Source organism: Babylonia areolata, chromosome 23 (genome assembly GCF_041734735.1).
Source record: "Babylonia areolata isolate BAREFJ2019XMU chromosome 23, ASM4173473v1, whole genome shotgun sequence".
In the NCBI taxonomy this organism is placed as follows: Eukaryota; Metazoa; Mollusca; class Gastropoda; order Neogastropoda; family Buccinidae; genus Babylonia; species Babylonia areolata.
The window spans coordinates 37,784,613-37,799,612 of record NC_134898.1 but is presented as its reverse complement, the minus strand read 5'-3'; the positions used below and the strand labels follow the sequence as shown (position 1 = coordinate 37,799,612).

General features: G+C 46.6%; 1 protein-coding gene across 1 annotated transcript in view; it reads left to right on the top strand.

Annotated features, from left to right (window-relative positions):
* The window catches only part of LOC143297666 (uncharacterized), a 31,618-nt gene that overhangs the window by 4,794 nt on the left and 11,824 nt on the right, over positions 1 to 15,000 (top strand). Inside the window, exons 6-10 of the mRNA XM_076610085.1 lie at positions 2,101 to 2,229; positions 2,936 to 3,067; positions 5,694 to 5,825; positions 7,912 to 8,031; positions 12,412 to 12,540. Coding sequence (XP_076466200.1) covers positions 2,101 to 2,229; positions 2,936 to 3,067; positions 5,694 to 5,825; positions 7,912 to 8,031; positions 12,412 to 12,540 — 642 coding nt within the window. The remainder of the gene's footprint in view (positions 1 to 2,100; positions 2,230 to 2,935; positions 3,068 to 5,693; positions 5,826 to 7,911; positions 8,032 to 12,411; positions 12,541 to 15,000) is intronic.

The following is a 15,000-nucleotide window of genomic DNA, read 5'->3' as shown; positions in this document are numbered from 1 at the left end:
CCCTTCTCCTTTCCCCTCTCCCTTTCCCTTCTCCCTTTCTCCCTCCTCTCTCCCCCTTTTGCTCTATCGTTCTCTTGTGTGCTCAGTTCTGTCCCGAACTGAAGCACGTGAATCCGTTTGTGATGTGTGTGTGTGACATGTCCTTAGTCATTCTCGCTCTGAACTCTTGAGATGAGTTCGGAATTGACGTTGTTGTGAAGGAAGAGTTTTGCTGGGCCTTTGGTGCCGAGCTTTGGAAGGAGAAGGGTCGCCGTTCCAGCAGGTGAGCTGTTGGGTGCCCTCTTGGCCAGTCGTGGGGTTCGGTTCTGGTGTGACCCCCTTCTGCCTCTGTGTGGATCTGTGTTTTGTGTTCTCTCCTGGGCCAGTGGCGAGCCTGATTCCTGCCTGGTGACAGATTTGTTCCCTTGACTTTTCCTGTGGGTTCCCCCTGTCTGCTACCCCGACGGAACTCCAGGGTTCGCCTCTACAGTCATTCCCCTTCAGCCCTGTCCTTTCCAAATCCCCTCACTTCCACTCCTTCCCCCCACCTCATATTCCCAACGTCCTCACCCACAGTCCCTCCTCCCGCTTCCACCCCCTCCGTTTCTGCGGGCGTACGACTGAAGCCAGTTCAAGATGCTGTCCTTCAACAGACGAACGTGATTGTGGTTCAAGTGGACTGACATTTTGTTTTTTTCTTTTGCGTAGATCCGTGCTGCTGTTATTGGGACTGACTGTACCTTAATCACGCTGCTATGATGTAACTAAAGTGTTGCTGTAGTTAAGTGTTTCAATTTGTGTGTCTGGACTAGGGTAGTCAAAAATGTACAACAGTAAAGAATTGAGCTGATTTATCTATGTTTCTGTGTTTTGTGTTGTCGGGGTGTTAGTTAGTCTGGGAAGGTGCGGGGGGTTCATGGGCAACCCCTTACGGGTTGTGACAGGTGAGTATGGGGTTATGACGGTGGTTTTTCAGGCAATTTCTCCATAATTTACCTACTCAGAGTGGACGACAAAGGTAAAATCATTGTTATTTATATTATACTTCATGTCTGCATTGCAATATGCACGAAACATACCATGCATATAGCACCAGTAATTTAGGATGCCAAACTTGGACATCACCGCATCCTAAATTATTGCACATAATTTATCGGCAATTTTTGTGCACATATGAAACGATATTAATTACCAACATTTTTTTTAATAATTCAAGGTCAGCGTTATTTTTCCTCTCTTGGTTCAGCAGTATGAAACAAATTGCCCTAGTTTTTAGTTCGTCACTAGGATTGCCCAGTTCAGTTTACTGACTTGAAAGATCTCTCGTTCTGCCTACCATCTTGTTGAGTAATGGATTTCTTGAACTTTCTGCAGACAGGCGCAATGGCCGAGTGGTTAAAGCGTTGGACTTTCAATCTGATGGTCCCGGGTTCGAATTTCAGTAACGGCGCTTGGTGGGTAAAGGGCGGAGATTTGTCCGATCTCCCAGGTCAACATATGTGCAGACTTTGTCTGAACCCCCTTCGTGTGTATACGCAAGCAGATGGTCAAATACGCACGTTAAAGATCCAGTAATCCATGTCAGCGTTCGGCGGGTTATGGAAACAAGAACATACCCAGCATACACCCTCCCTAAAGCACAGTATGGTTGCCTACATGGCGGGGTAAAAACGGCCATACACTCGTGTACATGCGATGAACATGGAGAGTTGCAGCCCACGAACGAAGAAGAAGAAGAACTCTGTGTGTGTGTGTGTGTGTGTGTGTGTGTGTGTGTGTGTGTGTGTGTGTGTGTGCTCAGTTATGTATTTTTGTGTACACACGCTTCTTTGTGTATCTTATGTCATACTAAGGCCCATAAGGCAACGTGATTGCGCATGAGTGCATGAGAGTATGTACTGCCGACAGTCACTTAAAATGTGTCTGCCGTGTCTGTCTGTCTGTCGATGGGTGGGCCTTCGCATCAGTATTCGCCGATGTGTGTGTGTGTGTGTGTGTGTGTGTGTGTGTGTAAGAGTACAGAAATGCATAGGTGCACGTTATAAGCTGTTCGAGTTTTGCTAGAACTCCTCGCCTCATCTTTACTACCTGACTAGACGTGGGACTTTTTTATTTTTCCAGAGGAGTGAGCAAGAAGTACGATGGCGCCTGCGAGGCGCACAGTGCACCATGCACGTGCGATACGTCTTACACACCCGTGTGCGGCGTGGACGGCGCCACTTATGACAACGAGTGCCAGAGTCAGTGCGCGTGAGTCTGCTTTGCATGAAGTATACCTACCTCTCTGCTTTTTGGGAAGGAGCCCTGTTGGTGGCTGCCTGGTCTTCTAGCTCTGTCTCTTGTCTGCCTGTTTCTGTCTGTCCGTCCGTCCGTTTTCTCAGTCTGTCTTTTCTGTTTGTCTATCTGTCTGCCTGTCTGTCAATCTGTCTCAGTTTTCTCTTTTCTCTGTTGGGTTTTTTTTTTCCCAATTTTCTTAGGATTTTGAATATTGTATGTCTTATGTAATCATATTGATTGACTGTTGTTTCTCGTGCCTTGTTGGTGTAGTGTTCAGCACACGTGAATTTCCCTTGATGAGATAATAAAGGATTGTGTATTATGTATTTCGTGATGTGTATTCCAGGTCCCTTTGTTTTAGATGTCTTGGAGACGTCTTGGCAGAACGGGTAAGGCGTCTAACTTCTGATCCAGAGTCAATCACGGTTAGAAACCCGTTTCAATATGGTATTATGTCCATGGGAAAGGCGCTTTGCCCCGATTTTTTTTCACTCCACCCAGATGTGAATGGGTGACCTGACTTCGGTCTGGGGGAAGATTAAAACAGGTGGAGGGAGAGGATTGGGCCCCGCCTTCCTTCAGTGTCGAGCCCCAGACATAGTGAACATGACGAATTCATTGCCCTTGATGACCGTACAAGGCTATGGGACCTTTAACCTTTATCACCCTTTTATTCCAGGTCAGTGGAGGTCGAACACAAGGGAAGATGTGAGAACAAGGACAGCCCTCTGTGTGTCTGCCCTCGCATCTACCGGCCAGTGTGCGGCAAAGACGGCCTCACCTATGACAACCGATGCCTCATGGAGTGCGCGTACGTTTGAAGGGGGGGAGGTTGTTGGGCAGGGAGTGGAGTGGGGGTGGAGGGGTAAGAGGAGGGAGGTGGAGGGGTCAGAGGAGGGAGGTGGAAGAGGGGTCAAGGAGTGAGTGTGTGTGTGGGGGGGGGGGGGGGGGGGTGTTGAGGTGGGAGTGGGGATTGCGATGAAGTCAGTTGAACTCGTCCGCTGCGCGTGTCTTTGTCCCCCTCCCCCCCCCTTACAAAGCATTACGATGCAATGCATCGCAATGCAACACACGGCAATACAATGCAATGCAGTACAATGCGATACAATATACATTACATTTGAACGCAACGCGACACAGTCCAGCACAGCACAGCACAGCACAGCACAGCACAACACAGCACAGCACAGCGCAACACAGCACAACACAGCACAACACAACACAACGCAACGCAACGCAAAGTAACGTGGTGTAATGCAGTGCAGGACAATACATCTTTAACTACCCAGATTGAAATTACAAGTGATTCCAAAGTCTCGTCAATCGCACCACACATCTAAAAAAAAAAAAACATGACAAAGTCTGCTATAAGATTTCTTCTTCTTTCTTTTTTTTAAATAAATAAAATAACGAATAAACATATAAGCTGAACGCAAACATCAAAGTAACAAAACAGTACCATTTGATTTTATCACGCGATGAAATAGATAGGCCTTTCTTCTAAAGCTTGACATTAATTGTTTGTCCATGTTCCTGACCTTGACCTTGACCTCATTTTACGATTGGTTTTCTTGAGCGCGTCCTCGCACTTACTATTAGCTCTTCTTTGTGCGTTCTTGTCCTTGGTGGTGGTGACGGGGGAGGTGGTGGTGGTGGTAGTGGTGACGGGGGAGGTGGTGGTGATGGTGGTGGTGGTGGTGATGGGGGAGGTGGTGGTGGTTGGAGTGGTAGTAGTGATGGTGGTGGTGGTCGGAGTGGTAGTGATGGTGGTGACGGGGGATGTGGTGGTGGTCGTATTGGTAGTGGTGATGGTGGTGGTGGTGGTGGTCAGAGTGGTGGTGATGGTGGTGGTGGTAGTCAGAGTGGTAGTGGTAGTGGTGGTGATGGTGGTCAGAGTGGTGATGGTGGTCAGAGTGGTAGTGGTAGTGGTGGTGATGGTGGTCAGAGTGGTAGTGGTGGTGATGGTGGTCAGAGTGGTGGTGGTGGTCGGAGTGGTAGTGGTAGTGGTGATGGTGGTGGTGGTCGGAGTGGTAGTGGTAGTGGTGGTGGTGGTGGTGGTCGGAGTGGTAGTGATGGTGATGGTGGTGGTGGTGGTCGGGGTGGTATTGGTAGTGGTGATGGTGGTGGTGGTGGTCGGAGTGGTAGTGGTGGTGATGGTGGTGGTGGTGGTCGGAGTGGCAGTGGTGGTGATGGTGGTGGTGGTGGTCGGGGTGGTATTGGTAGTGGTGATGGTGGTGGTGGTGGTCGGAGTGGTAGTGGTGGTGATGGTGGTGGTGGTGGTCGGAGTGGCAGTGGTGGTGATGGTGGTGGTGGTGGTCGGGGTGGTATTGGTAGTGGTGATGGTGGTGGTGGTCGGAGTGATGGTGATGGTGGTGGTGGTGGTCGGGGTGGTAGTGGTGGTGATGGTGGTGGTGGTGGTCGGAGTGGTAGTGGTGGTGATGGTGGTGGTGGTGGTCGGGGTGGTATTGGTAGTGGTGAAGGTGGTGATGGTGGTCGGAGTGGCAGTGGTAGTGGTGAAGGTGGTGATGGTGGTTGGAGTGGTGGTGGTGGTGGTCGGAGTGGTAGTTGTGGTGATGGTGGTGGTGGTGGTCGGAGTGGTAGTGGTGGTCGTGGTGGTGGTGGTGGTGGGGACTTTGTGGATTGTTGGTATTGTTTTCCTTCCGTCTCTATTAGATGTTTTGTTGTTGACTCTTCAATGAGTGTCACCCTGCCGTGCCGTGTCGTGCCCCGACCATAATGTTTCCTTTGTCTATAATCAGAGTAGCCTAAACTTTGTCGTGCATTCAGACAAACATACAGTGGCCTGTAGCGTTTTCTCGTGTTTGTTTATTTAGTTAGTTTGCCTCCACTTATTTGTTTATTTTGCCTAATAATTTCATTATTTGTTAATGTTTCACACAAAGCTCGCGTAGGCTCTTTACAAGGCCTGATCAACAGCGTTGTTTTTTTTTTAGGCCCGGCATGTGCTTCTACTACTACTACTACTACTACTACTACTACTACTACTACTACTATTACTGCTAATTTCTTCTTCTTTCTTCCTTCTTCTACTACTACTACTACTACTATTACTACTAATTTCTTCTTCTTTTTCTTTCTTCCTTCTTCTTCTCCTCCTCCTCCTCCTCCTCCTCCTTTTCCGCCTTCCTTCTCTTCCTTCCTCCCTTCCTTCCTTCTTTCCTTTCTTTCTTTCTTTTCTGTTTCTGTCTGTCTGTCTGTCTGTCTCTCTCACTCACTCACTTCTCAACAGCAGATGTTGTATAGCGAAAATGATATCAGTATTTTGGATCAGTCCGCACACTTTGACACTTCGTTGGAACTAAAAATGAAAATGGAACTGTTCGTATCTCGCGGGCATTGAAACTCACTCACTCACCACCACGTACCCTGTAAAGATACACTGACTTAACTGCTGCTGCCTGTGTCATGGTTTTCAGAGGAACCCACCAGGCTTCGGACGGGCCATGTCCGACGGAAAGTCCGCCGGTGTGCGTGTGTCAGCACGTCTACTTGCCGGTCTGTGGGGCCGATGGCGTCACCTACAGCAACGACTGTCTCAGGCAGTGCGCGTGAGTCATCCGGTGCAACACCCTCAAACTATCCCCCCCCCGCGCCCCCCCCCCCCCCCCCCCCGCCCCCCGAGTGCCGCTTCCCCGCACCTCCATCCCCCTTAAAAATAAAATTAATTAATTAAAAGAAGAAGAAGAAGAAGAAATCCCTGCTGGTTTTTTTTTTTTTTTACCATGGGTCATTTTGGGCTCGCCTTGTCTGACCGACCCCCCTCACCGCCCCAGAGTAATTTGTGACCAGTCAAGATCCACTGCTCTAAAAATACATGGATAGCCCATTCGCCAGGAAAGCTGAAGCCAAATGGACGCCATAATGTTTCTCGTATCCAGCCGTTAGTCCGTTGACAAGTCGTTTGCTAACTGGTGGTAGTTTCTGAACTGTAACCGTGTATCTGCGATGAAATCGTGTTAAGCTTGCCCCCACGACATGCTAAATGTTGTGTCTTGATTGATATCTGTCAATGGTTTATTTACCAAAGTTATTACAGGAAAATAGTGCAGTGACACGTGACGCAAACTTGCAGTGGAGACACACACAGGAATGTCAGCTTAACGCCTCGTGCAAGTGAAAGCTTGCCGTAAAGCCAGCTGAGCGCTTGGCTACACATATGAAGTCACCGCTTCGCGCTCTACTGACATGAGAAGCAAAATGGCTGATTGAACACTTCCGCTGGCTTCAGTTAGCAAAGGTGCTCAAAGAAGGCATGCGCTATCCATGTATTTTTAGAACAGTGGTCAAGATCGCCCCAACCCGTACGCCCCGCCTCCCACCGGTAGTTGGAAATTATTGTCTACGGTTATTGAAAAAAAATGGTTAAATCCTATGTGCTGGGCTTAAAATGGCAGAGTGTTATTAGCGCAGAATTTTCATCATGTTATCATACAAGAAACGTTCCACAATCTGGAAACAAAATCAAGGACATTTATCTGTTTCTCGACTTTTTTTTGTTGTTGTTTGTTTTTGTTTTCACTTCTGTTTCTTTTCTGATCAATCCGCTTGGCATAAACAGTGTCAGTAAATGGGAACTTCCGGAGACTGGTTGGTTGCATATAGCGTGCTGGTCATAGTAAGTTTTCGGCACAAAGCGGAGTGAAGGGAAAACCTGCAGGTCAACAACAAAGTTTACGCATGTTTCATTGTTAAAAGTGTGTGTTTGGGTGATTTTGTTCAAGTCTTGCGTGGCAATAGAGTTGGGTATGTCTCTCCCATAACTCGATATGTTTTTTGTTTGTTTTTTAAGTTAACTGAAGGCTGTGTCTGGGAAGTTTTCTCCCACTTTCTTTCTTTTTATTCTTTTTCCTTTTCCCCTCCAGATTAATTCTCAACAGCTCATCCGTTTCCAGTATGAACTAAAATGATTATTTGTGAGTGAGTGAGTTTTGATAGTTTCAGGATTTGATGGTGGTATTTTTTATTGTGTACTATTTACGATTATGTGCTATGACTTGTGTGTGTGTGCATGCGCGTGTGCTTGTGTGTATTGTGTGGGGGGTGGGGGTGGATGAATAGTTTTCAGTGATGTTTGGTGTCTTGTGTTCAATTTTTCCTTTTTGACATTTATATATTTGCTCTGTTTGTAAACGCTTAGGGCTTATTTTCAAGATTAGGCGCAAATGCTAATAATAATAATAATAATAATAATAATAATACAATATTTGCTTTTCAAGGGAATGAATCACCCATCCCATAATTTTCTTCCTTACATCCAATTGTGAGACAGTAATTGATAATAATGGATTTTTTTTTATATTGCGCTTTTCCCTAAAAACCAGAAGGCTCAAAACATATTACAGGAAGATATATTACAAGAAAAAACAACAACTAACAAGCACTGTATAGTAATACATGAAAAAAATGATCTAAACTGAAGATACTTAAAAAAAAAAAAAAGCAACAAGGTCGCGCAATGCAGCTTAGTTCATATGATCATGTATTCGTTTTTGTTGCAGGTTTCGTTTTATTGTTATATGGCTATTCGTGTCGTTTGCTTACGTAAAAAATGATTCTATCCAAATGAGTATCTATTAACATTCAAACGTAGGGATGTGAATAATTTTGTTATCGGTTGCTCCATTCCCCTACCAGGGACGTGGAAAAAGCTCACGAAGGAGAGTGCCACAAGGTGTGCCTCTGTCCCCGCATCTATTCCCCTGTGTGCGGTCAGGATGGCACAACCTACCCCAACGACTGCGAGAGGCAGTGCAGGTTAGTAGTGCTGAACAAAAGCATTGGATTTTTTTAAAAGATGTGTATCGTTGTTAGAAAACAAAGTGATCAGGTCGGAACAATGCTACCATATTTCAGTAAGAATTTATTTTCACGATAATCAGATTCTAGCCCAGATATTTTGGACAGCAGTTGCCTCCTCTTCTGTTCTGATGGTCATAGTCGGGCATGACTGACTATCATACAAGTTTGTCAGTTACTGTGATCTGCAGAAAGGGAGAACACATCGAATGTAGTCATGTAATGTCAGTGCATACCACGTTTCATCAGTTGTGAGCCGTTTGGGTATGTGTGTTTGTGCGCGCGCACGTGTGTGTGTGTGTGTGTGTGTGTGTGTGTGTGTATCACTGCTGATCATTACCCACAAGTGTTCAGATTGCACCCGTTTATTTATTTATTTATTTTTAATGTATGTGCATTATCATGATGGTAGATTTTTGGCCGATATCTAACCGTTACTGATCACTAACTGACAGTGTTCAAACTGCACCATTTTGTGATGGTTGTGTGTTGGATGGCTGGGGGAGTGGGGTGGGGTGGGTGAGGAGGTAATAATCAGGCGGAAATTAAAAGATGACACACAAGATAACAGGAATGGGTGTTATTCCCAAAATGTCGGAAGTGAAATGTAGGTCGAGTTCAGATGGATTTCAAGGAAATCCATGTTGAAACATTGCAAAGCTACTCACCTGTCCTGCTCTGCCCCTCCAACCTCCCCCCCCCCCCTACATACCATAATATACTGTCGTATCTGTCTTGTCGTCTTCCACCCAGCAGTAATTATCCACCTCACCAGTGTACTACTCCCCTGTCCAATCCCTTCTTGTCACAAAAAAAGGAAGACAGACAACACTTTTTCCTCCAAAGAACAGAGGAGTAGAAGTTCTGGCTGGGATCCCCCGCAGAGGTCACCCTAACTCATAGCTAAAATTTACGGGTATAGTCTAGTTCAGTGCCATCCAACCAAACTAAAAACATCATAATGTCAGTGTGTATGCACTGTCCTGATTGTTTGTTCCATTGATTTTAATTTGTTGAATTTACTTATCAGTAGCCAATACAAATGCCCTACATTCATTTAATACAATTTTTTTTGTGTGTGCACAATTCAGCATGCTGCATTTATCAAATTTTGGTTGTTGTTCATTCACTATCTTAAATTCCAAGACTTACATAATTACCTTACATAAAACATTACATGACAAAAACATTGGGTGTGGCACATCAATAAAGTTACTTAGCTGCTCTCAGCATGTATGCTTGTTAACAAACAGTGCTTTAGCATCGTGTCAAATTGAATATGACGCAGAGAATTTTAAGTCGTAAGAAACAACAAGAAAAAAAAATCATATGTTTGGTTGCAAATTACTGCGCTTTGCTTATCTGAAGCAATACCCAGCTTCACTCCCCTTAACCCTTTCACCGCCAGTCAGTTTAGAGTACAAAATTCCCTTGCGGGATAAACACAGAAAAGACGGTGGCTAAGAATAGCTGGGGATTCCCCCTGCGATGTATAGAAAATATGGCCTATCCTGCCACCGGACATTAAGAGCAGTAGGTTCATGGACAACAGACCAATGAATGGTCACCTTTCAGTGACATGGGTCCTCTACCACGTCTGTGCATAAATGCGAGCTTGGCGGTGAAAGGGTTAATGCCATTACTCAACAATCAGCGGACTCAATTCTGTCCCTCTCCACCTCTCTCTCTCTCTCTCTCTCTCTCTCTCTCTCTCTCTCTCTCTCTCTCTCTATCTCATATTCATTCATTGTCAAAATCAGAATGTTATCTGTTCAGTCTCGAAGACAACCGAAACATCATGGGGTGGGGTCCCAGAATGTCCCCTGGGGGACAGTTGAGGACACTGATACATCCCCCGGGGGATGGGTTAGGACACTGATACATCCCCCGGGGGATGAGTTAGGACACTGATACATCCCCTGGGGGACAGTTGAGAACACTGATACATCCCCCGGGGGATGAGTTAGGACACTGATACATCCCCCGGGGGATGGGTTAGGACACTGATACATCCCCTGGGGGACAGTTGAGGACACTGATACATCCCCCGGGGGATGGGTTAGGACACTGATACATCCCCCGGGGGATGGGTTAGGACACTGATACATCCCCCGGGGGATGGGTTAGGACACTGATACATCCCCCGGGGGATGGGTTAGGACACTGATACATCCCCCGAGGATCCTATGAATGGGGGTGGGGGTGGTTTGGGACGTCACACCGGGACGCTGGCGGTTGAAGTAGTGACGATGGTGTATGCTCTAAAATACATGTGAATGTGAGCACCTGATTGGAAAGTTGATTGGACTGACACAGGAAACGAATGATGATCGCCAGATAGAGGCAGCTGTCAATCGGATCTACCCGGGTAGATTGGCTCTTGTGCAAATGACTCGTGTGTTTGTAAAACGCCCAGAGTTATGTCTCTGATCAGAGATAGGCGCTGTATAAGCATCACTACAACTACTGAAAATAATAATAATAATAATAATAATGCAGCAACCGAGGGGAGGACGCAACGAAAGAATCCAGCATCCAACCCAGAACTGACGTTCCTCTGCAGTCATTGTGGCAGATAGTACCTGTCTTGGTGCAGTCACTGTGGCAGATAGTACCTGTCTTGGTGCAGTCACTGTGGATGATAGTACCTGTCTAGGTGCAGTCACTGTGGCAGATAGTACCTGTCTGGGTGCAGTCACTGTGGCAGATAGTACCTGTCTCGGTGCAGTCACTGTGGCAGATAGTACCTGTCTGGGTGCAGTCACTGTAGCAGATAGTACCTGTCTTGGTGCAGTCACTGTGGATGATAGTACCTGTCTGGTTGCAGTCACTGTGGCAGATAGTACCTGTCTCGGTGCAGTCACTGTGGCAGATAGTACCTGTCTCGGTGCAGTCACTGTGGCAGATAGTACCTGTCTGGGTGCAGTCATTGTGGCAGATAGTACCTGTCTAGGTGCAGTCACTGTGGCAGATAGTACCTGTCTCTGTGCAGTCACTGTGGCAGATAGTACCTGTCTAGGTGCAGTCACTGTGGCAGATAGTACCTGTCTCGGTGCAGTCACTGTGGATGATAGTACCTGTCTCGGTGCAGTCACTGTGGCAGATAGTACCTGTCTCGGTGCAGTCACTGTGGCAGATAGTACCTGTCTCGGTGCAGTCACTGTGGATGATAGTACCTGTCTTGGTGCAGTCACTGTGGCAGATAGTACCTGTCTCGGTGCAGTCACTGTGGATGATAGTACCTGTCTGGGTGCAGTCACTGTGGATGATAGTACCTGTCTTGGTGCAGTCACTGTGGCAGATAGTACCTGTCTTGGTGCAGTCACTGTGGATGATAGTACCTGTCTTGGTGCAGTCACTGTGGCAGATAGTACCTGTCTGGGTGCAGTCACTGTGGCAGATAGTACCTGTCTCGGTGCAGTCACTGTGGCAGATAGTACCTGTCTCGGTGCAGTCACTGTGGCAGATAGTACCTGTCTGGGTGCAGTCACTGTGGCAGATAGTACCTGTCTCGGAAAGGTCTCACCAGTCATTCATGAGCGTGCCTGCAGCTGACGTGACTTCACAACCCTTCTCTGAATCTGCCTCTGCGAAGTCAAGCCACTCTACTGCTGCTGCTACTAATACTACTACTACGAAGACGACGAAGAAGAAGAATGGTAGTGATATCATATTGATGAATTTAATGATGATGATAATGATGATGATATTAATAATGATAATAATGATAATAGTAATAGTAAGAATGATGATGATGATGATGATGACAGTGATGATGGTGATGGCGGTGGTGGTGATGGTGATGATGATGACGATGACAGTGATGATGGTGGTGGTGGTGATGATGATGATGTTGTTGATGATGATGTTGAAGAAAAAGGTCATGATGATGGTGATGAAGGTCATGATGATAATGTTGATGATGATGATGGTCATAATGATGATGATGGTGATGATGATTAAGGTCATGATGATGGTGATGATGATCATGATGATGATGAAGAAAACGGTCATGATGATGGTGATGATGATGGTGATGAAGGTCATGATGATGATGTTGTTGATGATGATGTTGAAGAAAAAGGTCATGATGATGGTGATGAAGGTCATGATGATAATGTTGATGATGATGTTGAAGAAGAAGAAGGTCATGATGACGACGATGATGATGATTATGATGATGGTGATGATGATGATGAAGATGGTCATAATGTTAATGGTCATAATGATGATGATGGTGATTATCATGATAGTGATGATGATGATGATGATGAAGGTCATGATGACGATGATGATGATGATGGTGATGATGATGATGATGATGAACCACCACCACAGGGGTGTGGTCAAAGCCCACGAAGGGCAGTGCCCGGAGGAACCAGAGGGCTGTGTGTGTCAGACCCTCTACCTGCCTGTGTGTGGTCAGGACAACCACACCTACCCCAACCTGTGTGAGATGACCTGCAGGTGACTGTGTGTGTGTGTGTGTGTGTGTGTGTGTCCCTCAATCTCTCTCTCCCTCTCTCTCTCCCTCTGTCTGTCTCTCCCTGTGTGTGTGTGTATGTGCGTGCGCGTGCGCGTGTGTGTGTGTGTGTGTGTGTGTCTCTCTCTCTAACTTTACGATGTTTTCAGAGCAGATGTAAATATATTTTATAACCAACTTGCAATGCTTCCTATGTTGTGTCGTGTGATGATTGCTGAGTTATGACGAGAGAGAGAGAGAGTGTGTGTATGTGTCTGTCTGTCTGTCTGTTTGTCTGTCCGCTTGTTGTCTCTGTGTCTGTCTTTCTGTCACAGTCTGCCTGCCTCTCTCTGTCTCTCTCTGTCTCTGTCTCTCTGTCTGTCTGTCTGTCTGTCTCTCTGTCTCTGTCTCTCTCTGTCTCTCTGTCTCTCTCTGTCTGTCTGTCTCTCTCATTCTTCATCACCTCTCTTGTCTGTCTATTTCTATGTCCATGTCTCTCTCCGTGCGCAATGTGTGCGTAGCTATCTGTGTGAGAAACTGATTTCTTTTCTTTCTTTTTTTAACAATCTGTTGGTTATGACCCACGTTTCTGGTTCTATTCTGCAGTTTTCAAGCAAGTTTTTTTTTCCACCAAATATTAGCGTCATTTTTTTTCTCAGGCAAACAACTCATCTCTCTACGTCCAAAGCAAATATGAAAACAACCACAAGAATCCAAACTTAAATATATCTCTTTTGAAAATAGAATATATCATAATAAATCAAGCTGTGTTGGTGTCTCAGGCTTTTGGCAGTGTGAATGTTGTGAGTGGCGCTGGAGAGGATGGAACTATTTTATCATTTATTTTATTTTTCACCCTTGTACGAAAACATTATACCTCAAGCAAAACAACCTACACAGTCTTTAGCCTATCCAGCAAGAAGCAAGAGGCGAAGTTGACACTGAACAACCAAAGGCTTGCAGAGGAACCCACACCTACCTACCAGGGAGTGACCTTTGACTGCAGGCTCACTTGGAAACAGCAGATCACCAGATCCTGTAGCAGGGCCAAGCTGAGACTGGCGATCATGAAGAAACTTGCTGGGACGGACTGGGGGGCTGATGAACGTATCCTAAAGAAACTCTATACGTGGAGAGTCCGACCTGTAGTTGAGTACGGGACATCAGCATGGGCATCAGCTGCAAAGTCTAACCTCGACCATCTCAACAAGATACAGAACCAAGCTCAGCGTGTCATAACTGGCGCCATGAAATCCACCCCAATCCTGAACATGGAGGAGACCACTGGGCTGCAGTCATTGGAGGACAGAAGGGACACAAAGATCCTCATCCAGGCAGCAAAATTCAAACGCCTTGAAAACCATCCAGTGAACAACAGAATGAGCAGACCCACCAAGAGCCGGCTGAAAAGAGGCAGCTTCATCCACCAATCAAGACGCCTTGAAAGACAAACCCCAGTCTTGATGGAACTCGAAGCAAAGCCAATCCCGGCAAATGTCACCCACCCATCTTGGAAGAGGCAGGTGTTCCCAACAGTCGTCACCAGCAATACCGGAGTGGAGAAGAGAGGAACAGAGTCAGACACCCAAATGAAGGCCCTGGCCATGGAGTACATCTGCAATCAGTGCCCCAGGAAGACTGGACCCATGTCTTTACAGATGGCTCCGCCACAGAAGCAACGAGGGATGGTGGAGCTGGAATCTTCCTCCGGTACAAAGACGGAGATGAAGAAATTGCAATCCCAATAGGAAAATACTCCACCAACTTCCGAGTTGAGCGAGAAGCCCTCTGTGAGGCAGCCACAACAGTCTTGCAGAACTCCACAAGAACAACAGGGCAGGTGGTGGTGTTCTCAGACGCTCTATCCGTGCTCCAAACCCTCAAGAACTCCCGCTGCAAAGAACAGAACCATCTCACTTCAGCCCTTGTTGCCCTGAGTGCCAGTGTGGAGAAAGTGGTGATACAATGGGTACCAGCACACTGTGGCATCAGAGGCAACGAAAAAGCGGACATTCTGGCAAAAGACGGTGCACAGAAGGAGCAGGCCAACAAATTGGTGTCATACGATGAAATCAAGACAATCATCAAGGCACAGCAAAGAATAAAGTGGCGCCTCCAGCACCCAAATATAACCCAAAAGACAGATACCATTTGCTGGAAAGACGGGAACAGGTCAAGATCTTCCGCCTGAGGACTGGACACAACCGCCTACTCCACCACATGCACACAAAATTTGGCATTGGACAGAGTGAAGAATGCCCTTGTGGTGAGGGACCAATGACAACCGACCACATCCTTCAAGACTGTAGGACGCATGTAGCATCCAGGAGGAAGTACTGGCCAACACCGACAGCAGTGGAAGCCAAACTGTACGGCACCCTGGAGGAGCTGCGACGGACGGCAGCCTTCATCGAGGACACCGGGCTGCTCATCTAATGGGAGGCGAACGAGGAAAAAGAAACATT